Here is a 21,100-nt window from a genome sequence, read left to right as displayed (position 1 = left end):
GCACAGTTCTGATTTCTGCTCGCTCTCGGGTTGATTGACGGCCGCAGCTCCCGCCCTTTCCCCTTAAGGCGGCACGAGCGGACGGGCGGTTGTTGTTTTCCCAGCCGAGCGCGGCGCCTGCTGGGAAGCGTAGTCCACGGCTTGACGAACGGGCCGACGACTACCGGGCGGGCGGAGAGTGATGACTCGCTTTTCCGTGGTGCTCCGCGCGGCAGCGGCCTGCAGGCCTGCCTGACGGGCGACACAGAGGGGCGACCGTCGCCAGCTCCTGCCCTGCCATGGGCTCCCTGCTCAGCCGCCGCATCGCCGGCGTGGAGGACATCGACATCCAGGCCAACTCGGCCTACCGCTACCCGCCCAAGTCCGGTGAGGTCCGGCGCTGGCTCCGGCCGCCCCCACCCCGTCCTTCTGCCCGGGCGCCGGCCGGGGCCCTTCCCCTCTTCGGGGGGGCTTTCCGGGCCCCGGTGGCTTCCCGGGCAGGTAGAGCCCGAGCACCGGGTTGCAACCGCGGCCCTCCCCGCCCCGGACGGTCCCCCGGTGGGAAGGCTGGAGGCGGCTCCTGCCTTGCTGCGCCTGCCGGGGTCCTCTGGTCGATGCGGGAGGCTCTGGGTGTGGGCCGCGGAGAAGTGGGAAGGTCGGCCGTGGAAGGTTCTCTCTTCCTTTCTCTGGGCTTCAGGCAACTACTTTGCCAGCCACTTTTTCATGGGCGGTGAGAAGTTCGACATGCCGCATCCCGAGGGCTACCTGTTTGGGGAGAACATGGACCTGAACTTTCTGGGCAACCGGCCCGTTCAGGTAAACGCAGGCAGCCCCGGGAACTTTTCTCCTTAGCATCTGGCTTTTATTCAGGATCCAAATGAACTGGGGGAAGGTACATCTAGGGGCTGCTAAGATTTATATATTAATTTTATGTAAGTGATTTAAAAAATAGTTCTTGTTTAAGATTTGCACTACATTAAAAAAACACTGTTGGAAATACTGGATTTTCATGGACGCTTTTTTCTAAATTAGAAATTTGAATGCAGTTCTGTTTTGGTAGTTAATGATATACTAAACTCATAGTGTGCCAGAACATATCTCAATGAGTGTCTAGAGAGTCCAGATGGGAATGCTAATTGGGCTTCAAAGTCTTGGACTGACAGGGACATGCCTGTTACACGGATGTAGCCCCAGGGAAGCCAAACCACCTCAACTGTAGTTCTTTTGCAGGGGAGTGTATGGGGGTGGGTAGATATTGTCCCATCCCCTTTGTTTGGACCACAACATGCTGCCCGTCTGCCTTTCACCCTGCCTCACAGATTCCCGGTTTATCTTTCCAGTTTCCTTACGTGACCCCAGCCCCTCATGAACCAGTAAAGACCCTTCGGAGCCTGGTGAACATCCGCAAAGACTCCCTGCGTCTGGTCAGGTACTTCAAGCCAAACTCTGGTGGTTGGGAGTTCTTCCAGCTCTTGGGAAGATTGTGTGATCTGTTCCCTGAGGTTAAGGGAACTTACTGGTGGGTTGTTTTCCCCTTTGGCCAGGAATTCCCTTGCCATGTTTTTCATTCTTTGCCAATGACTGGCAGATGAGAGATGGCATCTCTCACCTGTGGCCAAAGAGGGTCGATTTGGTTTGAGCTGCAGAACTGCAAACGCTTGCTCTTTGTGCTGCCCAGCCTTTGAGGCTGCCTTTAGCCAATCTTCCTGTCTCTGAAGGCCTCTTGTAAATGACCAGGCAGCAGCTGGGAGTTAGTTGGCAAGGAAGTGACCAAGAGACCCAAGTAGAACCTGGGCAGAGAAATTGAAGGAAGGTGAAGGGTGAGATGGACATACATGCTGATCGGGGACTCTGTCCCTATCTATCAAAAAAACTCATTTTTGTCTCTTCTCGTTACTATTTTATATTGTGAACTTTTTAAAAAAACAAGTAACAAATATTAAAGAACTCTTTGAGGCACTTAGCAGAGATTGCCAACAGTAATTAGCAGTAATTAGGGAGCAGTTACTGAAACAGTATTTGGAAAAGGCTGGGAAACATAAGGAGATCGAGAGACTTCAGCTACCAAATTGACCTTTTGGACATCCAGGAGATGCAGTGGATGGATTTTGTTCCTCTGCTGACTAGCCTTCCTTGGTGCAGGTACAAAGAAGATGTTGACAGCCCCACAGAGGAGAACGGGAAGCAGAAGGCTTTATACAGCCTTGAATTCACCTTTGATGCAGATGCCCGGGTGGCCATCACCATCTACTGCCAAGCAACAGAGGAGCTGATTAGTGGCATGGCTGTGTGAGTGCAGGGACTGTGGGTTGACCAACAAATGGGCCTCTCGGATCTGGCTTCTTTTGGTGGCACTTCTCTGAATGTGAACATTGCTCAGTTGGCTGCAGCTGACAAGTGGCAGCTCCAAGACTCATTTGCAGAGAGGGGGGGAGTGAAATTAAGAGGGGTAGAGCCAAGCACTCCTTCTTGGGTTGCGCCTCCGACCTTGTTCCTCACCTGCAGCTACAGCACAAAGAACCCTTCTCTGCAGTCAGAGACCGTGCACTACAAGCGAGGGGTGAGCCAGCAGTTCTCCCTGCCCTCCTTCAAGATCGACTTCTCCGACTGGAAAGATGAAGAGGTGACTGCCCATCTTCTAGCTGCTTCCCAAGTAGAGGAGAGTCAGGGCAGTTTGTGATTTGGGAAAGGTTTGGCTTCCTTGGTCTTTCTTCAGGGCTTTGGATGCAAAGCCATTGGGTTCATATGGCACCAGAGCCGACCTGCCTGCCTCTGGGAAATGAGTCCAGCTGTGGGAACCACAGGGAGGATCTGAGAGGGGTCACGGCTCCATTGCTCTGTCCGAGGAGCCATTTTGACCCCCATCACAGAGCAGGAAAGGAATGAACCAGCAGCTACTTGGATGCCTCTCAGAGGCTGTTCTCTTGTGTTCTCAGTCTGTGGCTAATCTCTCGGCCTTTCCTTCCAGCTGAACTTTGATCTGGACCGGGGTATTTTTCCAGTGGTCATCCAAGCCACAGTAGATGAAGGCGATGGTATGAGGCAGATTCATGCCTGTAGTTGAGCACCACTCCTTGGGGCTATGTGGGGTGGGGGGGGGTTTGAAAAGGAGGGCCAAAAGGGCTTGGAGAGCCACGTTGAGTGGTCTGAACTCCACTAAAGCTGGCAAGTGCCAACCTTCCAGTCTTTTGGGGTGCTTGGAAAGAAGGGGCTTCCTGTTCTGCCAGACTCCTGCTCTCCTGCATCCCAGCATCAGCTGCTTCCTTCAGTCCTTGGGATTTGTCCACTTGTGCCTCCATCCCAAGGAAACCCCTTGCCCCCACTCCGGTCTTGGCTGGGAGAGCCAAAGTAGTCTCCAGTAGAGGTTTCATCCAGCAAAAGGGTTGCGTCTCCCAGCTCGGAGACATATAGTTGGCCCAGCTGCTGGATTCCCAGCTGGATTCTCACAAGCCTTATATTTGCCTCCTAGTTGTTGTGGAAGTGACTGGCCATGCCCACATCCTCCTGGCTGCCTTCGAGAAGGTAAGACGTTCTCTTGCGGGACTCTGGATTCCTTCCCTCCCCCAATGGCTGGCCTTTAAAGTGTAGTGTGGCATCTGGAGGGCTGGGGATTTGCGTTCTACTAGTTGCAGGTATAAACTGGGTTGGGTTGCTGCTTAACATTTCAGGTGGTGTTTTGACTGCTGTGTTTTTCTGCTTCAGCTGGAAACATTCGCATCCCTTGAGCTTTGGGTCTTATAAAGTTGCCAATTCAGGAATCTCTGCAGCAACCTCAGAAATTGGGCTGGGGGGTTCCGTTGCAAGCAACTTGGCTACTTATATTCTCTTCCAGCAGCTCTAATCTGTCTCCCTTCTTTCTTGCTCACTAGCACGTCGATGGCAGCTTCTCTGTAAAGCCCTTGAAACAGAAGCAGATTGTAAGTCTTTTCCTGCAATCCTGGGGGGCTGAACGCTGCTCCAGTGGAGCCCTTCCCTTTGCTCGCTCACTTCCTGGTTTCAGGAGGGCAGCAAGGGGCACTGTGGATTCTGGCCTCACAACTGGGAAGCTCTATTGGTCAGCAAGGAAATGCCCAGACTGCCCCCCTCATCCCCCGCCCCTGGTACTGGTCAGGGTGCTGCTCCAGAGCCTCTGAGGGAGTGCTTGGCCTGACAACTGGGAGGAGGGGCAGGACCCACAGCTCCCTCTCGTCTTGGGTCTGGGGGTGGGGGAGAATGTTTGGAGGCCCTGCCTTAAAAGATGCTAATTCTAGGCCTGGTCTACAGCACCCCTTGCTGCTGCAGCTGAGCTTGAGCCCCTTCTTGTTCCAGGTTCAAAGGGGACTTCAAGCATTCTTTATGACCCAAATCTTGGAGGGCTATTTAGAAAGGTTTTTTTAGTCGGTTTTAGTCATTTTTTTTATTGGAAACAAAAATTTGGAATCTACTTGGAATGGGCAGGGACATGTCTACTGGCAGTCAGTGCTTGAGTGTCTTCTTGTTCTGCCCCCCCCACCCCCCACCCCACCAACCCGGCAGGTGGATCGGGTGAGTTATCTGCTCCAGGAGATCTACGGCATCGAGAATAAGAATAACCAAGAGACCAAGGTAGGGAAGGAGGCCCCCACTTTTCAGCCAGGAAAAAACTAGGTTAGTTCTCCCAGAGGACTTCCCTGAGGGCTGGGAGGGGACACTCTGAACTCTGGCTTCTCTGCCTCCTGTCAGTGGAAGCTCTGGATGGCCCGAGGGGTCCCTGCTCTCCTTGCTGCAGGGCTTCAGGTTAGCTGTGTCCATTAGAGAGGCCGGCCACTTGGGAGATGTGGATGTAGAAAGGTGAGGGGGCTCCCAGCTAATCCCCCCCCCATGTTCCGATAGCCCTGCGATGATGAAAACAGTGACAACAGCAACGAGTGTGTGGTGTGTCTCTCGGACCTGCGGGACACTCTCATCCTGCCCTGCAGGCATCTCTGTCTGTGCAACTCCTGTGCCGACACCCTGCGCTACCAGGCCAACAACTGTCCCATCTGCCGTTTGCGTATGTGTTGGGGAAAGGGGCCCACTGAAGAGGTCTCCCTTTCTTTGGGTGTTTGAGATCAGCCTCCCATGAGCTCCCCAGAGGGGCCAAAGGGAAGCTTCCAGAAGGGCAGGAGTCCCCGAGAGGTCTGCCCCTTTGTCACCCCACCCCTAATGCCTTGGCCAGTGGACGCTTTGGGTACCTGACCCCTTGGGTGCCAAGGACTGTCTCTTCCTTCTCCCACAGCCTTCCGTGCGCTGCTGCAGATCCGGGCAGTGAGGAAGAAGCCGGGTGCCTTGTCACCACTCTCCTTCAGCCCTGTCTTGGCCCAGAGCCTGGATCGGGAGGAGCATTCGGTGAGCCAGACCCCTGGCAGGGCCCCTCCCCCACCCAGGGCCTGCTCTTCCCCCAAGTTCCCTCGGTCAGCAGGGAGGCTCTGTCCTTTTCTGGAAGCCATGAAAATGGCCGGAGTGAAGAAAGTGCTTGGTCAGTGACGCCTAAAGCTGCTCTCCACCAAGGGAAGGAAGTTTGGGGTGCTAAGATTTTTTTGGGTAACTTTGCTCTGTCTCAGTCTCTGTCTGAGGTTTTTATTCTTGATGTTTCTAGCCAACTTTGAGAGTTGCCCTTAAAGATGGGATTTGTGTTACAAATTCAGGCTTTGGCAATTCTTTTTTTTTATTGAAAAAGTTTTAAAAAACAAAAACATTTTTCCCCCTTCCCCCCCCCCCCCCCCGCCACCCCGGCTTCCCCGGTCAATCACAAGATATTGTTATACATAAACCAAACATAGAGTAAGATTTTCCCTTCTAATCCAATTAGCCTCATCCGAATCTTTTCATTTCCTAACCTCCCCCATTACATTCTAAAATAATACATCCTAATTATTCAAAGGCAATCTGATATCTCTTAATCTGATATCTATTTTGTAAATAATCAATCCATTTTTTCCGTTCAATTAAATATCTTTCCTGCGTATTGTCTTTCAAAAAGGCTGAGATTTTTGCCATCTCAGCCAAGTTAGTAACTTTCAATATCCATTCTTCTATTGTACGTAATTCTTTTTTCTTCCAATATTGTCCAATCAGCAGCCTTGCTGCTCTAATTAAGTTCAAGATCAGTTTAGTCTCAGGCTTTGGAAATTTCTTATGTGGTTGTGTGAGCAGAGCTAGCCAGGTGCTGGTCCCTGTTCACAAGAGGGACTGTCCTCTTTTGTCCAATCACACTTGGCCAATAAAAAAAAAATAAAAAAATAAAAAATAAAAAAATTCTATTTTCTCCCTGCAGTGCTCAGACAACATCCCCCCGGGGTACGAGCCCATTTCCCTGCTGGAAGCCCTGAACGGTTTGCGGTCCATCTCGCCCTCCATCCCCTCGGCTCCCCTCTATGATGAGATCAGCTACTCCGGGGTGCTGGACAGCCTCCCTCCATCTAGTAGGCCCCTCGTGGGGCTTGACCGAGGAGGTGTGGAGAGCAGCCACCAGAAGAACAAGCGCAGCAAATCTCCAGACAGGTGAGCAGCCAAGGGCTGGCCTGGCCCGGCCCGGCTGTTCCCACAGATCCCTCTTGCTTCCCTTCGGGAGGGAGAGATGCTGTCTTTTCCTAACAGCCACTGCAGCCTCCCCCCCCCCACCGCATTTACAGTGCCCTGCGGTCCCCCTCCTCACCGATCCATGAAGAAGACGAGGAGAAATTCTCGGAAGACCTGGCCCTGGAGCCGCCTCTTGCTGGGATGGGGCACATCCTGGGTGAAGACAGCTCCCCTGAGGTGAACATCTCTCCATTTTAAATGGGCTCTCACATCCTTGGCAGTCAGCGGTCAGCCCAGCGCTATCGTTTGTGGAACGAACCTTGTAGTTGAACTCTGCACCCCCTGGAACCCCCCAGGCCTTCCATGGTGCAGGGCTTGGCCTTCTTGGTTCACTCCCGAGAGAGATTCCTGGGGAGACCATTAGCACAAGCACATGGTCCATGAGGTCAAAGAGGATTTGCTTTCCCTGGGAGCTTTATCACTTGGTGGGGGAGGGGGACTCCCACAATTCCCAGATCTTCCCTACTTGCCCAAGTCCAGGCAGAACTTGAGGGGCAGATGATTGCTTTCTCTGAGTTTGGAAGTCCCCCCAAGGGCTGGAAGGCACTGCTGAAGCTTTTCAATATTGGCACAGTAGAGCTCCCCATCTGACGGAGGTGCCTAGTTTACATGCAACGTGAGGTGCAGAGCTAAGCTTGCCCTGTTCTCCTCTCCTCCAGAGTCTGGCAGCTGAAGAAGCCGAGGCAGTTGCTGCCCTGCCACAAGGTGAGCCCACTAGGGATTCAGGAGGGCAGGATGTCTTAGGGAAGGAGGCTTGCTTTCTGCCAGGGCTGCTGGGGGATAGATAATTCCCTCTTGTGGAGTTCAGCCCTAAAGGGCCTGGTAGAGAAGGGTGCTGGGGCAAAAGACAGAGGATGGACGCTGGACACCTGCTGTGTGCAGAGGACGGTCCTGGACAGCCAGAGGAAGTGGATTGGGGGCTGCTTCAGCTTTTCCCAATGGGCTGCCTCTGCTTTTCCCGTAGGTAGCCAGCCTTCCTCCGGGAAGGATCTTGTCCAGGAAAGCAGCAAATCCTGCGAGGCCAAGGCCCTCCAGAAAATGGAGAGTGAGCTGCCTGCTGATGTCTACCTGCCAGGTAAGGGCCCACAGGGCACTCAGGCAGTCCGGCCTGGGTCTTGGGACTCCTTCCTTGAAGCTGGTAGGAAAGAGCCAAGCTTCTCTGCACCTTCCTTCTCCTACTTTCCTTGCTTCTGTAACTCCCTGGGGGCTGAAGTGGGGAGAGCTGGGCCCTTCTAACCTTCCTCCACAAGGAAGATGGAGCCCCTGCAGGCACCTTGCAGATCAGTGTAAGAGGCCCAACTGTGTGTTGTGGGTCTGAAGAGGTCGAGAAGCAGTGACTCAAGAGGGGGCCTGGTCAGTGTCTGTTTGCGGGCAGGGTGGGGCAGATGGGAACCATTCCCTCTTGGAACGCCATGTTTGGCCGGACAAGGGGCGTCATCTATTATGAGCCTTTTTTCTAACATCTCCCTCCTTTCTGTCTGCCCTCCGGCCCTGCCCCGCCTGGGCAGCCCTTGGCCCGGACGCCTGCTCTGTTGGGATAGAGGAGTAAGCCGGTAGGTCTTCGCTTTCCGTCCTGTGCGTCAGCAGACACCTTCCCTGAAGCTGGGTTGGGAAAAGGCAGCTACAACTGGGTGGGCGCTCGTTCTCGGCTCTGGGAAGCCATGAGTTCGATTGGTCCTTTTTGCCCACCGCCATCCAGGGAAGATGAAACAGGCCCAGCTCTTCCAGCAGTTTTGCAGCACCCAAACAGCTTCTCTCTGCAGCCTGGCTCCCTCCAGCCTCCCTGCAGCCCCAGGAGCATCAGAGCTACCACACTGCCGAGCTGCCTCTGTCCTCTTCTCTAGGGTCTTCTGACTTCACCGGTGCCCTCCCAAACTACGGCAGCAGCAATTCCGGGCAGCCGTTCCTCTTCCTTCAACCTCACTTCCGCGTTGAAAGTGGGCCGAACCTGTCCTAAGTACCTGGCTCAAGAATCAAACTCCAAGCACTGAGGCCGCCCACCTGCAAGAAGCCGGCCTCCCTTTTCCTTCCCTCCCTCCTACCCTGAAGGGACACAGCTTCAGGCACAAAGCAAGATGGACGTGTTTTTTTCCCTTCTTTAGGCCAGTCTTGGGTCAGCAATCTGTCTCTTCTGGATATGTGTCTTTGTATGGACGTGCATGACCCCTTTGCGGCCGTGATGGGAAAGACCCCTTCCTGGTCTGCTGCCATGGGCCACCCTCTCCCCAGGGGGGGTCCTTCCCAAGCCTCTGCTCTCTCGCTTGGCCATTCTTGGAACGCAGCCGGCCATTTGGGGCCTCTGCGAGAGCAGCTGGGCTCAAGCGGCTCTCCACGTCCAGGCCTGTGAGTTAGAGGGCTGTTCTCTCCATCTCCCTGCCACCTGCTGATTGTAGCCACAGTTCTGGGACTTTCTCCCCCTCCAGGCTGGCCCTCATGACTTGTGCAGGAGGCCCCTTATTCGGCCGCCAGCCACTCCCCGCTGCCCTCCCCACCTCCCTGCAAGTCTCTTCTAGTGCCTGTCTTCTTTCCACACCTAGCGGTGTGTTCCTATATTTATAGTAATAAAACTTTTGGTGTCACTTTCTGGTGCTGCTCATCATTTGGAATCAAAGGAATGGTGGTGTTGGCTTGTCAGCTGCTTGCGATAATCCAGACCAGGGAAGTAAAGGTATACATTCTAATACCACTCTTATTGTAAGGGTGACCAAACCACGCTCTAGGTTGTGGCACTTCGGCCTCAAGGCTGTTCATGGTGTCTTCCATCACCGGCCTTCCCTGCTGCCCTAGGGGACCTTCGCAGCAGCCGGTCAACTCCGCCATTGCTTTGCAGCAGGGTGTGCCTGGGGCTCCCAGCAGGAGAGGGAGATGCCGTAACCTGCCTTTGAGGCTGATGAGATCATTGGTGGGGGCTGCGGACACCTCCACATTCTGGGAGAGTGGAAGTAGAGATTTTGACAACTGAACTGCAAAGAGGGCTTTGTGTTTATAGTGGACAGTGGCTAAGCTTTCCTAGGTTGCCCAGGCTGTCCAGGAAACAGAAGGCAACGCTAAAAGCATTTTGGGCAAAAATGGTATTTTCCTTTATTAACAATCTCTTAACGGGCGAAGGCCAGATTTAGAAAAAGCTGGGAATTTCCTGCTCTGCAGAAAGCAGAGGCTGATGAGGGACCACGAGGCTTAGCCTTCCCCCTTCCTCTTCTGCCTATTGAAAACTGGATGACTGCAGTTGCACTAAACGGAAGAGACTTCACCAACCCTAATTCTGTGCCACTTCCACCTGACAAATCCCTCCGGCAAACAGCAAGGCTGAAACTCTGGCTTTCCCCAGTGCTGGGGTGGGTTACCCTATTCTGTCCCCCAAATCCTGCTCTAGAGCAGCACGCTGCAGATGAATGTAATCCATGTTTTCCACATCACATGACCTCTTGGTGCCATTCAATTCACACCCTCAGCAAAATTCAGCACCTGCTTCAACAGCCAAAGTTTTCACCCTAATTTTACTGCTTCTACTTTGGAGGGCTTAGCAGTCAGCCAGCTGCTGGGCAGACTCGCAAAAAGGGCTGCATCTATTGGAATCAACAGCCCGCTATTTAAAGACTGGTTTCAACTCCTTGTAATTATTTCTGAAAGGATGAGACCTAGCTGGAGATAGTTCCATGCAAAAAATGAAAGAACTGGCCTCGCCCAGTACACCCCTCAAGCTCCAAATCTGCTCCTAGTGGATCTCCACCCGGTTTAAAGACGACACTGGAGAATTGCTCACAAAACAAACCCCTTTAATCCAAGACAGTTAAAAGGACCGGCTGACGTGCTGTTCAATAAATAAGGAGACGGGCCAATACAAACGCCTTTCAGGGGAGGAAGGGGAGAATTTGTTCACACAACAGGCAGGCATATAGGAACGATGGAGGTGCACTATTCAGAAATCAAACTGAAACACGGATGAAACGGCATCGTCAGCATTTCCAAGCAAGAGGTGGTTTGAAAGCACAAAACCTTTCAGGAAGATGCTATGCTGGGCCTGGCATTGAAATGGTCCTTCCACTTGGAAGACGAGACCATGCGCGACACAGCCAAGAGAGGCCACAGGCCTCTGGCACAAGCCACATCATTGCAGTGGCATTGTGATGTGGCCTCACCAACTGAGCAAATTCTGAAGGGTGTTCATTACATCACGATGGTGTCGCTTGTACCCATGATTGACCCTTGGCCCTTCAGACTTCCCTAACCTTTTACCCCAGACGATGCCATCAGGGAGCCGAGGGAGTCTCAGAGAAGGGCAAGCTCTGCCCGAGGTGCCCGTAGAGTCTCGTAGGCTGATTTGCCTTTGGCAGCACAACCAGCCCCTCTACCCAAGGCCTGCTGGGAGCAAAGAGCAGCACCTCTGTGCCACTCCAAACTCTGTAGGGTATGGTACTGCTCCACGCAGCCAGCCAGCCAGATGTAAAACCTGCCAGCCATAAGCAAGGCACCACCCTCCCCACCATATCTCTTTTTCAAAGCCCTTTTCCTAATTCAGCGTGCACACAAGCATGCACGCGCACGCACACACACACACGATCTGCCTAAACTCCCCAGGTTCAAGGAGTGCCAGCTGAAGAGCCAAAATATGAAAACTCGGCCAGTATTGGAGAATGGAGCTCCTGGAAATGCAACTGTCCCAGGGCAAGCAAGGGACCTTCATCGGGGCCTCCCAGGCTCTTCCTACCAACAAATACAAGCCAAGAATTCCACTTTAGCACTAAAGGTGTAAGCCTGCTGCTTTCTCAAGTGTTTGCACTAAGTGGTGACCAGGAGCTCATGCTTCCAGGAGGATCAGTTGGGGTTATGCAAACTGCCTGGAGATGCAGGTCTTGGGAGGTGATGCTACTTATCTAGGTACAGGAGGGGGAGAGGAGGCTCCCCACAGCACCTTTCGAGAAGGATCAGCACTGTTGGCCCTTGAGACCGCTGGAGCTCAACCATGAGGGGGAGCCATGCTTTCCCACCGCTATTGAGGGGCCAGAAATAGCCTGCAAGGCTGAACATCTGGCCCTTTGTCCCAAGAGCTTACACTGGGGATGGGGACTCGCTTGTGCAAACCACGGCTGGCCCCATAGAGGTCCAATGGGCCAAAAGGGCTTAAGATGGCACACCCATTTTGCGAGGTCTATTCAAGCCTCCTGCTTCCGTTGGGAAGGAGAGAGCCTCCACAGCAGTTGCCCTCTGGGGCCCAAGGCAGAGGAAGGGAGAGCAGGGCAGCATCTTGGGCCTTGACTTGGGGGCATTTCCCACCCCAGCTCTTCCCCTACTTCCAGTCCACACTTCAAGGCCAAGTTCAGACTAGCAGAAAGCAAGACATACAGGTGTGTCTGTCCTTCGACACACAAACATTTTAGCCTCAAAGAGCCAAAGGCTCCCCTGGGCATGAACTGCTCAGCCAAGGGAGGCATTCCTGAAAGGGATGCAGAGATGCCGAGCAATGATCACCCGGGAGGCCTCAGCTGCCAACAGTCCTCTCAGTTCTAAGGCGCCGCTCGTGCCAAGCGTCTCCCCACTGCAGAAAGGCTGGTTGGGGGCAGAGCAGCCAGGCATTTGCCCTGCAGTGTCAGGGCAGCAGAACTGCCTGTTTTCCTTCTGCTCAGACTGAAGAGAGGAAAGTAGCAGCAGCAGCAGCAGCAGCAGCAGGAGGAATTCTGCCAAGTTCATAAATGGTTGAGAGTTGGAGCCATGTCAGCTGTGCAACCGCAGAGATGCGGAGGAGGACTCCCTAGAAAAGAACCAGGATTTGGCCCGTCAGTGACCAAGCATCTGCTCTGCCAGCCCAGCTCAAACAAATAACTCCACAGGAATGGAGAGGCACCCCCTACTTGCTCAGACTTTGGGAGCTTTTTATGACAGATTGTTGATGAATTAACTAGCAAAAGTCATGGAGGGCAACCCTTCTAGGAACACAGCCAAATTGTTGTCCTGAGCCAGGCATCTCTCCCACTTCACCCCATTTGAATGTATTACTAAAATTAATTTCCCCTTATTTTGGTAACAAGGGAGAAGGACTAAGAAGCCTTTGGGAAAAGAGAAACATGGCAATGATGGTCATCAGCCCTGCGTGTCCTGATGCACCAAGACCACAAAACAAGGCAATGGGCGGGCTGGATTGTTGCCTACCTTCAGGTCACATGGTCCGGCTATATTCAATGCCGCTCTTGGCTGAAATGCCCGACCAAGGCAAAAGGCTGCAGAGGATGTTCTGGGCTTGGCGATAAATCCGCTGTGGAATTGTGCAGGGGCTCAGATTGGCCAAAGTCGAGCCGATGTGCTGAAGATAGTCGGTGCCCTGCTGTTAAGGAACCCACCAGACTAGGAGAACAGCTAAAAGCCAGAGGGGATCATGGGGGCCTGCAGTTGCCCACGAGTGCCATGGCAAAGTGTTGCAACCCAGACCTGATGATTCTGCTCTGAGTACCAGGTCCCTGTAAAACAATGAGGCTCAGACTTTGGCTTCTCCTCACCCGGACCCAGGAGGTTGGTTCTCAAAACTCAGACTGGCCAAGGAGCAGCCAGATCATTAGCAAAGGATATAGAATTGTCCACGGCGGGTGTCCCCCATTGATGTAGAGGACGTAAGTGAAGCCATCTTTGAGGACCCCTCTGATGGAATAATAGTAGGGCAAATAATGATGCTGCTTAAAGTCTCTGTTTTCGTAGAAATGTATTGCTGTATTGTTGGTGGTCAGGACGTGCAGATAAATGGCCTTGCAGTGATCCTGGACAGTGGTCGAAATGTGATCTTTCAGGCTTTCCAACAGAAGAGAACCTGCCACCAGACCAGCAGCCTTGTTAGAAAGGACCCACTGCTATTATATTAACACAGGGTTTAAACTGATCAGTTCACAGATCTTTATTCTGGAGCAGAATAAAGGCTCTTTATTCTGGAGCAGGAATTGCTGAACATTCCTTCTCCGCTGCCAGGCCATCTATCCTCTTTCACACCAGGGAATCCAGAGAGGATGGGATCTTGCCAGGACAGTGGAGACACACAGTTACAGAGTAGGGTCAGACTAGTAAGATCCGCATTTTAAAAAGCACGTGTGCATAATAACAATGTAGCTCTTGCTCTCATGACACACATACCTAGCCAGTTTTTTTATACCATTTAAATACTTGCAAACAATACAAATATTAAAAACATGGTTACCTATGCCATGCTTTCGAAATTCTTTCACCACTCCTAGGCTTAGAATGTAAGCAACTTGAGTATCAACTGGAAAACCAGAAGCCAAAATATCACCATCCTAGAGAGAAACTCAAGAGAAAGACACAGTGAGGATACAGATGTACCAAGCCTCTTTTTCAAGCATGCTTAATTCTATTGAATGTCTGGGAATGGTTTGGATAGGAAGGCAGGAAAAGAGAATTTGGGGCCCACTGGCAAATTTCCCCTTATGCTCAAAGGGTTAAAAATAAGAGGACAGGAAACAGGTGGTCCCAAACAAATATCAAGAGGATAAATAGTTGGTAGGGCAGACCATGACGTCCGCCCCAAGTCTCTGTTACTGATGCAGTCTGCACCCTTTAAAGCTTCACAGTAAAAGCCTGAAGATTAGTGAGTTGCCCTGTCATTGGAAAGCACAAGAACGATTTGGTGGGGAGGCCAGGATGGTGCAAAGGCCTAAGAAAAACAATGGCTGTGCAGGGCAGAGCCTCAGTATTCACCTCTTTGTGTACTTTGGCTCGACTCTTGATCTCAGCAACTATCATGCCCACAATGGTGCCACGGTAAGTCGCAGCCAGGGAAAAAAACTTTTGGTTGGAGGTGATGTCCTGATACCATGAGTCAGGGTATCTGTGGAAAAACAGCACAGTAGTGAACGGAAGGAACCAATGATTTTCACATATACAGGGATACCTGTCTCAAACCACAACATCCCAATAAAAAGAAAATGATGGTCATTAAACATGGTAGAGACAACCGTTGCACTAATTAATGCCCATTAAAATACTTTTGTTTACTGGGAAAATTTTGAGAAATTTATAGAATTAATTTTAGTATTTTAAATTCTTAAAATACATTTTAATAGCATTTACTAAATATATCAAGCAAATTCCAATTTTATTTTATCAGAAAATGCAAGATGTTTCCAATTCAGTCTTTTATGAATCCTACAAGTCTACATGCAGTTTCACTGACACTAACAACCTTCAAAAACATATTTATTTATTTATTTATTTATTTATTTATTTATTTATTTATTTATTTATTTATTAATTAAATTTTTATACCGCCCTTCTCCCGAAGGACTCAGGGTTGGTGTACAGCCAATAATAAAACACAAGATATATACAATTAAAACAACAGTTAAAACATAGCAGATTATAAAAGGCTGATAATTAAAAATTTAAATTTTAAATTTTAAAATATTAACAAAACCCCAAATTAAAATTCAACACTATTATGCCAGTCCCGCTTGAATGAATAAGTATGTTTTGAGCTCACGACGGAAGGTATGGGCCTCCTCCCCAGTGGTGCCTAACTGTTCTGTGTTGATGACAGGCTCCCAGCAAGACAATAAGATCTAGGCAAGGACAGACTGAATGGCCTTATTGCTGGGAGGGAGTTGAACGAGATGATAATTTTATTCATGAAAACATTACCACCTCCAAGCTGTCAACTTTAAGCAGAAACACAGTTCCATGCTCCCTTTTACACAGTTCAAGGACAGATTTCATTCTAGCCTAGCGAGTGGTTGCAGACAGACGAATGCAACATACTCAATGGGGAACCAATCACCACAGAGTTGTTTGACCGTGTCTATGTCATCATGACACAAAAGGCGAAGGTATATCTCGCTGAGTGCAGTCGGAGGCACCTCCTCTGTCATTCACACCTGCAAGGAAAAGAGAGGCGGTTGGTGGGGCTGAGGGTTTCACTGCTAGGGTCCTGTTCATCACTCAGCCCAAATCAAGATGTTTTAAAACTGCAGGAGTCGAGGCTCCAAAACCCCCAAGCCTGTTATCTGATCAAGCAATTTATCCGCTGCTTCTTTTGAGCTACAGTCCTTTTCCCACAGGAAATTACTGATAAATATTAAGCCGGAAAGGTCTGAAGGGCTGAGTAGGCATGGCTAAAACAATCCTTAGCAAACTGCTATAGTAAAACTAAGATGATTGACCAAGTACAAGACAGCAAGAGTACACGCGTGTTACATAAGATGGTAAATTGGTACCGTACTCTATTCTTAAACAAAAATGCCAAAAAGCCACATTAGTTATATGATAAAATTAAACTTCAGCCAGGGATCTAGATTATAGTTATGTTGTTATCGCATAAAGCACCATAAATAACCGTGTGCACCTACAGCAATACAGGCATTTGCCTGTCAAGATAGAGGGAAATTAAAACATGAGGTCAGAAATACATTGTGGTCAGTTGTACAGATATCATGGAAAGGAAAACAGCAAAACTGCTCATCTTTATTCTCTTGATAACATAGAGTTATTCAAAGCCGGAATGATTCCTTTCAACATCAATTCCTATAACACAACTGACCACAACACTTCTCTATAAAGTCAAACAAGTCCTCCATCTCCCCAAGGGATTAGGCAACAAAACAGCCCTTCAACCCGTATAGCCCATATTTGCTTTACAGGAGCTGCTTTTCTTTAGGGTTAGGGTCAGTGCGGGGTCGGCCTCCTCGACTGATGCGAAGCAGCCCAGCAAGCGGGTCAACCATTCTCCAGCATGCTTCGTTCAATAATGCTGGAGGCTTATCAATAAAAGCCCTTTTATCCCGTTTGCTGCTCTTGGAAAACCGAGGCACGTTTTTGCTTCAGGGTCCTTCGACCCCGAGGACGAAGGGTCGCCTCCTTCACCGCCTTTTCTCGGCCACATCAAGGCCTTCCGAAGGCGGCGGCTCTTCTCGCCCATCCCGGCCGGGAGCGCGCTCGGACCTTTGGGGCAGCGGGCTTCTCCTGCCCTGGCCGGCGGAAAGGGGCAGCCGGGGCTCCTCCGGTCAACGCCCGTCCTGCAGGGCCGCGCCACCGCCAGCTCCCCTGGAAGTCCAGCGGCTGCGGGGTTCCGGCGGTCGAGGCGGGCTTCCTCGGCCGCTGAGCTGGGCGATCGCGGCCCTCGGCCCGTCCCCGGGGAGAGCCTCCCGGCAAGGCCCGGCCCTGCCCCCACCCCCGGAGAAGAGCTGGGCCTCGCGGCCGCTCACCTGAGAAGGGGCGGCAGCTGCCCCGGCTCCTCGCTCAGCGCATCCCGGACCAGACACAGCAAGGCGGCGGCGGAGCACCCCGCAATAAAGCACCGCCCCATTGGCCACCGCAAAAGGTCACCTGACTCGCGTGACCCGAGGAGGCGCGCCGACGCAGGCGCAGTATCTCCGCAGAGCGCCGCTTCGGCCGGGCGATCCTGCACGCCCAGAAAGTCTCCCGGCTGTGGCCTTCCACCGAGATCGGAACCGGCAGCCCACCTCGTGGCTGTTTCCGACCATGGAAGCTCCATCGTTGCCGTTCTCGCTCCGCCGGGCAAACCGGAGGCCAGGATAGCAATTCAGCTCTGCTCATCGGCAGAGAAATACTGGAATTCCTAATCTGATAGCTCTAACAGAAGCCAAGAAATAAATCTAACTTGTATTGAGGTGCAGCCTATTGACTTTCACCTCCAGCAAAATGCAGTTGCCCTCGGTGGCATCAGAAGCAGCCCTAAGAATGAATTTTTGCAAATGAGGTCACTGGAATAAATGTAATCTTTAAACTTTGTGGCATCTCAAAAGAGAAAGAAGTTCTATCACTTTGTCCTAATTACTGCAGTCCGAATTATTCATGGGTCACACCAGAAGGCCGCTTCCCAAAAGCAATTTGGGCAAAACTTCTACTTTTCTCTGCTGCAAAGCTAATTCCTTCCATTTTGATTAATATATAAGTCGTCCATCCATATTTCAAAGACTGAAAGAGCATCACTGTTTAAGGCAGGAAGTAATCTGGCCTTTAAAACAGGTTATTAACAAATTTGTGGTTTCTGTGAAACTTCAAGGGTCCAACAAGCAGCTAATGTCTCTAGTCCAGGGATGAATCGGGGCCCAGAATGCATCTTCTCCTTAACCATGAAATGCAATTAAGACTGGAAAGTCATCTCTTGATGTCATACACTTTTAAAGGGAGGGACCTTTGCTACAGAATGAATGTAAACTCTTCCAAGTGGGCCTCTGTTTATAAAATATTCCTAATCATAATTTGTCAGCTAACTAAAAAGATATTTCAGTGAACATTTTCTCTAATCAAATTTGGATTTAATATCTGACTCCTTGTATAGAAAATGCTAGAGACCGTGAGTTTTAAAGCAGAAATCTGTTTTTAAAAATGCACTCAGGTTTTCCACATAAAAAGACTCACCCAAAAGCTTACAAAATGTGATTTAGCTCTCCTTTTGCCATTTTTACATTTGGGGGACGAGGAAAAAAAAGTTACTGATTGGTAATTGGCAAAAAACCCCACAATCCTACCTTCCTCTTACCGTCAACAATAGGAAGGAAAGGGCTCTTGCCCATTCAAAAGCTGGAACTGTACATCTTATGGCCAATCCATTTTGCCTGAATCGGTGTTAATTCCACGTTGTTAATGTCCAGCACCATCAGTTCTCTCCTCCCAGAAAAAACAATCTCTTTCTCTAAGACTTGTTTCTCTAATAAATATAGAAATCCCACACACACAACCCCAAAACAATGGGCTCTCTCTCTAAAGCTTCCACAAGGCATGGAAAAGTTGAAGTGCTTGAACCAAGCCTTTAGCGAATGGGCCGATATGGAAATGCCATGCCTGGCATGAAAGCCTGCACAGGATGAGCAGGGAGAGCAGGGTGAGCGGCATGGGCAGGGTATCCAAGCGGAGGGGTATGGATAGGGGGATAAAATCCTGGGGGCAGAGCAGCATGGGCTGGCGGTTGGACTGGACCCGAAATCACCAGCTGGAGCAAGCTGCGGAGGAAGGAGAAAAGACATGCCTCAATGGTGGATGGGTTAGCATCACCCCCCTGCCCCACTTCCGTGAAGTATGGCACATTTCCTTACTTGTTATGTGGCAGCCCAGAGCACACTGTCCTTAGATTCTCTGAAAGCAGAGGACAAAGTAATTAGAATAAGGTAAAAATCAATGTGGTCCATTTGCTGAATTACAACTGCCCCACCCAAGATTGCTCCGGATTACCTAAGAGAAGGCTGCAGGAGCATAAGGGAAATTAGAAGGAGCAGATCTGGAAATAAAGATGTTCCACTTTGTCCCCCTCTTTCCTCTGCTTAAAAGCGCACCCCCCGGGTTGACCATTCGCACAAATACTTACCTCTTGTCCAAAGCAACACTCCAGAGGCCATGGCCACCTGCAAGACCTGGGCCAGCCGGTCCAGTGCCAGCTCGATCTCCTTGGCTGCGTGGAGAGGGTTCAGCTTGTCAGAGAGAAGGCGCACGTCCTCCACTAGGGAAGCCATTTGCTCTCCAGTCACTAGCCCAAGGCGTCCATACAGGTTCTTCTCGGTCAAGTGCCCCTGAAGCAGCATCAGCACCTGAAGGATGCTGAGGTGCAGTTTGGAGTATAGCAGGTGGCAGTCTCTGTCAAAGCTGTCCGGCATGTCCCACTTCCCACCAAGAGCCCCATTGGAGGGAGGTGGCTTTTGTCTCTTGTAAGCCAACGGGGCTTTCACACACCAGCAGATCAGGCCACAGAGCGGGGTGAGCTCCAGAAAGCCAATGGGCGGGCTTGTTACAATTGGTGTGTTCAGAAAGGTGATCAGGATCAACCGGGGGTCTTCGAAGATCCAGGAGACGACCATTTCCAGCAAATCGGGGGAAGGGATGAGGTCATCTGGAAAAGGGTGGTAAAATGTTGGTGGGAAGATAGCCGATCAACATATGGCTCAGCTAATATAAATAGGGACTCTTGGGTGGAAAATAGATTTGGATTTTTTTTTAATCTTACCTTTATTAGTTTTTGAACATAAACAGTGCTCCTTCCTTCTATTTTCCACACAACCACAACTCTGTGAGGTGGATTGGGCTGAGAGACAGTGACTGGTCCAAAGTCACCCAGCCGGCTTTCATGCCCCCAGGGAGGCCTAGAACTCTCCATCTCCTGATGTCTAGGCCAGTATCCGAACTATTAAACCAAAGTGGATCTCGGTTGTTCTAGAAAGGTTTGTGCTTACATGTTCTAGAACTGGACATTAGCTTCCCCTCACTTCCAGATGCCGCCTCTGCCATTGTCTGTCACAGTATTTCAATAACGGCCACATTTATTTCACTACAACTGGCAAGAACCTCTGCGTACCATTTCCCCGTGAAACCCCCAAGGCAGCTAATAATGCAGAAAGGTTAATAAAGTCTGAATAACTATGTTAGTAACGCAAAAGGAACACAAACACTTTGATAGGTCAGAAGAGTGACTACTCAGCCATCTTAAAGTACCTACCCGGAGGGTGGGTGCCCATAAGCACTCATTGCAGCAATTGGGATCCCCAGAAGGAGCCCTGGGGTCATGGGCAAGGTGGATCACCCCTGGCCCTGCCCAGGAATCTGCAGGCCAATTACAACGTCCCAGCCAGGCGCACGCATTAGGACCAGCTGGGACTCTTGGAGCAAGGACCCCGTGGCGCATTCAGGGTGGCTGAATGTGGGCAGCATCCCCAGCGTCCCTCGGGCAGAGAGGACGGTACCTGAGGACAAGTCGTAAAACATGGCGACAGCAGTGATGAACTGGCAGCAGAATCGAGGGCTGGCGCTGAAGATGTGCTGGAGGGTCTGGACAGAGCCGGGCCCCAGGCTGCAGTAGTCGTCCACCAGCGCCCGTGCCAGCCTCACGCAATAGACAGCCGGGGTGCGCTGCAAGACAGAGCCCAGGCCCGGGTGAGGGTGAGGCCGGCTGAGCCCCCCCCCCGCCCCCTCCCGCCCGCCGCCTCCCGGGGGCGCACCTGCAGCCAGGAGGCCACGCACTCGAGCACGGGCACCCGGCCGACGGCCACGGCCACGGAGACCAACTTGCCCAGCAGCGCCATGCGGCTGTCGTCCGCCTTGTTGCCCTGCGGGGCGAAGAGCGCCGAGAAGACCACCTGCCGCACCGCCTCCTTGCTCTGCTCCTGGAAGTAGCCGCAGATGGTCTCCAGCAGCTGCAGCTCCTGCACCGCCGTCAGCCTCTGCGGGCACAGCAGGGCGTCAGGCGCGCGGCCCCCACGGGCCCCCACGGGCCCCCGGGGACCCCCGCCCGCCCGCCCGCCCGCCCGCCCACCTTGGGCTGCGCCCCGCCGCGCTCTTGCAGCGCCTGGAAGACGAACTCCTCCAGCAGCTCCACCGGGCCCGCGTCCCCAGGCGGCAGGGCCGCCGCGCTCTGCAGCTGCCCGCTGACTAGCACGTCCAGGTGGTAGAGCGCCTCCTTGGCGGCGCTCAGCGCGTCCCGGCGGAGCAGCGCGTGGCGGACCTCGCTCATGGCCGACCTCCCCGCCGCCGCCGCCGCCGCCGCGCTCGACGGAGGCCCGCCCGGGCCAAAAAGGGCGGAGCTCCGCTGCGCCCCCTGCCGGCA

The 21,100-nt window shown here is 51.8% G+C and overlaps 3 protein-coding genes across 8 annotated transcripts; 1 reads left to right on the top strand and 2 right to left on the bottom strand.

Annotated features, from left to right (window-relative positions):
• The first annotated feature begins 98 nt into the window (after nt 1-98).
• MGRN1 (mahogunin ring finger 1) lies at nt 99-9,137 on the top strand. 3 transcript variants are annotated; one of them, XM_058157616.1, is made up of 17 exons: nt 99-366; nt 677-795; nt 1,320-1,408; nt 2,122-2,268; nt 2,485-2,602; nt 2,948-3,014; nt 3,449-3,501; nt 3,849-3,896; nt 4,495-4,563; nt 4,831-4,990; nt 5,216-5,325; nt 6,254-6,480; nt 6,612-6,735; nt 7,218-7,263; nt 7,523-7,633; nt 8,100-8,111; nt 8,403-9,137. In XM_058157616.1, the coding sequence occupies exons 1-16, from the start codon at nt 279-281 to the stop codon at nt 8,105-8,107; spliced, it is 1,584 nt and encodes a 527-aa protein (XP_058013599.1). In that variant the 5' UTR covers nt 99-278; the 3' UTR covers nt 8,108-8,111; nt 8,403-9,137. The 3 variants fall into 3 exon arrangements, with proteins under 3 accessions (XP_058013599.1, XP_058013598.1, XP_058013597.1); XM_058157615.1 differs by having other exon boundaries at nt 8,067-8,111; XM_058157614.1 differs by lacking the exon at nt 8,100-8,111.
• A 1,180-nt stretch (nt 9,138-10,317) lies between these two features.
• Nucleotides 10,318-18,191, bottom strand: NAA60 (N-alpha-acetyltransferase 60, NatF catalytic subunit). 3 transcript variants are annotated; one of them, XM_058157634.1, is made up of 7 exons: nt 18,053-18,191; nt 15,310-15,425; nt 14,254-14,383; nt 13,736-13,832; nt 13,120-13,354; nt 12,706-12,869; nt 10,318-12,307 (listed from the first exon to the last, which is right to left on the bottom strand). In XM_058157634.1, exons 2-6 carry the CDS (start codon nt 15,417-15,419, stop codon nt 12,713-12,715), a joined length of 729 nt encoding a protein of 242 aa, XP_058013617.1. In that variant the 5' UTR covers nt 15,420-15,425; nt 18,053-18,191; the 3' UTR covers nt 10,318-12,307; nt 12,706-12,712. The 3 variants fall into 3 exon arrangements, with proteins under 3 accessions (XP_058013617.1, XP_058013616.1, XP_058013618.1); XM_058157633.1 differs by lacking the exon at nt 18,053-18,191 and adding an exon at nt 16,752-16,886; XM_058157635.1 differs by lacking the exon at nt 18,053-18,191 and adding an exon at nt 16,489-16,728.
• INTS15 (integrator complex subunit 15) lies at nt 14,749-21,075 on the bottom strand. Of its 2 annotated transcripts, XM_058157619.1 has the most exons (8): nt 20,810-21,075; nt 20,496-20,717; nt 20,241-20,406; nt 18,875-19,393; nt 18,606-18,645; nt 18,053-18,512; nt 16,752-17,139; nt 14,749-15,425 (listed from the first exon to the last, which is right to left on the bottom strand). In XM_058157619.1, exons 1-6 carry the CDS (start codon nt 21,005-21,007, stop codon nt 18,323-18,325), a joined length of 1,335 nt encoding a protein of 444 aa, XP_058013602.1. In that variant the 5' UTR covers nt 21,008-21,075; the 3' UTR covers nt 14,749-15,425; nt 16,752-17,139; nt 18,053-18,322. The 2 variants fall into 2 exon arrangements, with proteins under 2 accessions (XP_058013602.1, XP_058013603.1); XM_058157620.1 differs by lacking the exon at nt 16,752-17,139.
• Between the last annotated feature and the right edge of the window lie 25 nt (nt 21,076-21,100).

Source organism: Ahaetulla prasina, chromosome 14 (assembly GCF_028640845.1).
Source record: "Ahaetulla prasina isolate Xishuangbanna chromosome 14, ASM2864084v1, whole genome shotgun sequence".
Taxonomy (NCBI): domain Eukaryota; kingdom Metazoa; phylum Chordata; class Lepidosauria; order Squamata; family Colubridae; genus Ahaetulla; species Ahaetulla prasina.
This window is presented reverse-complemented; position numbering and strand designations above follow the sequence as displayed.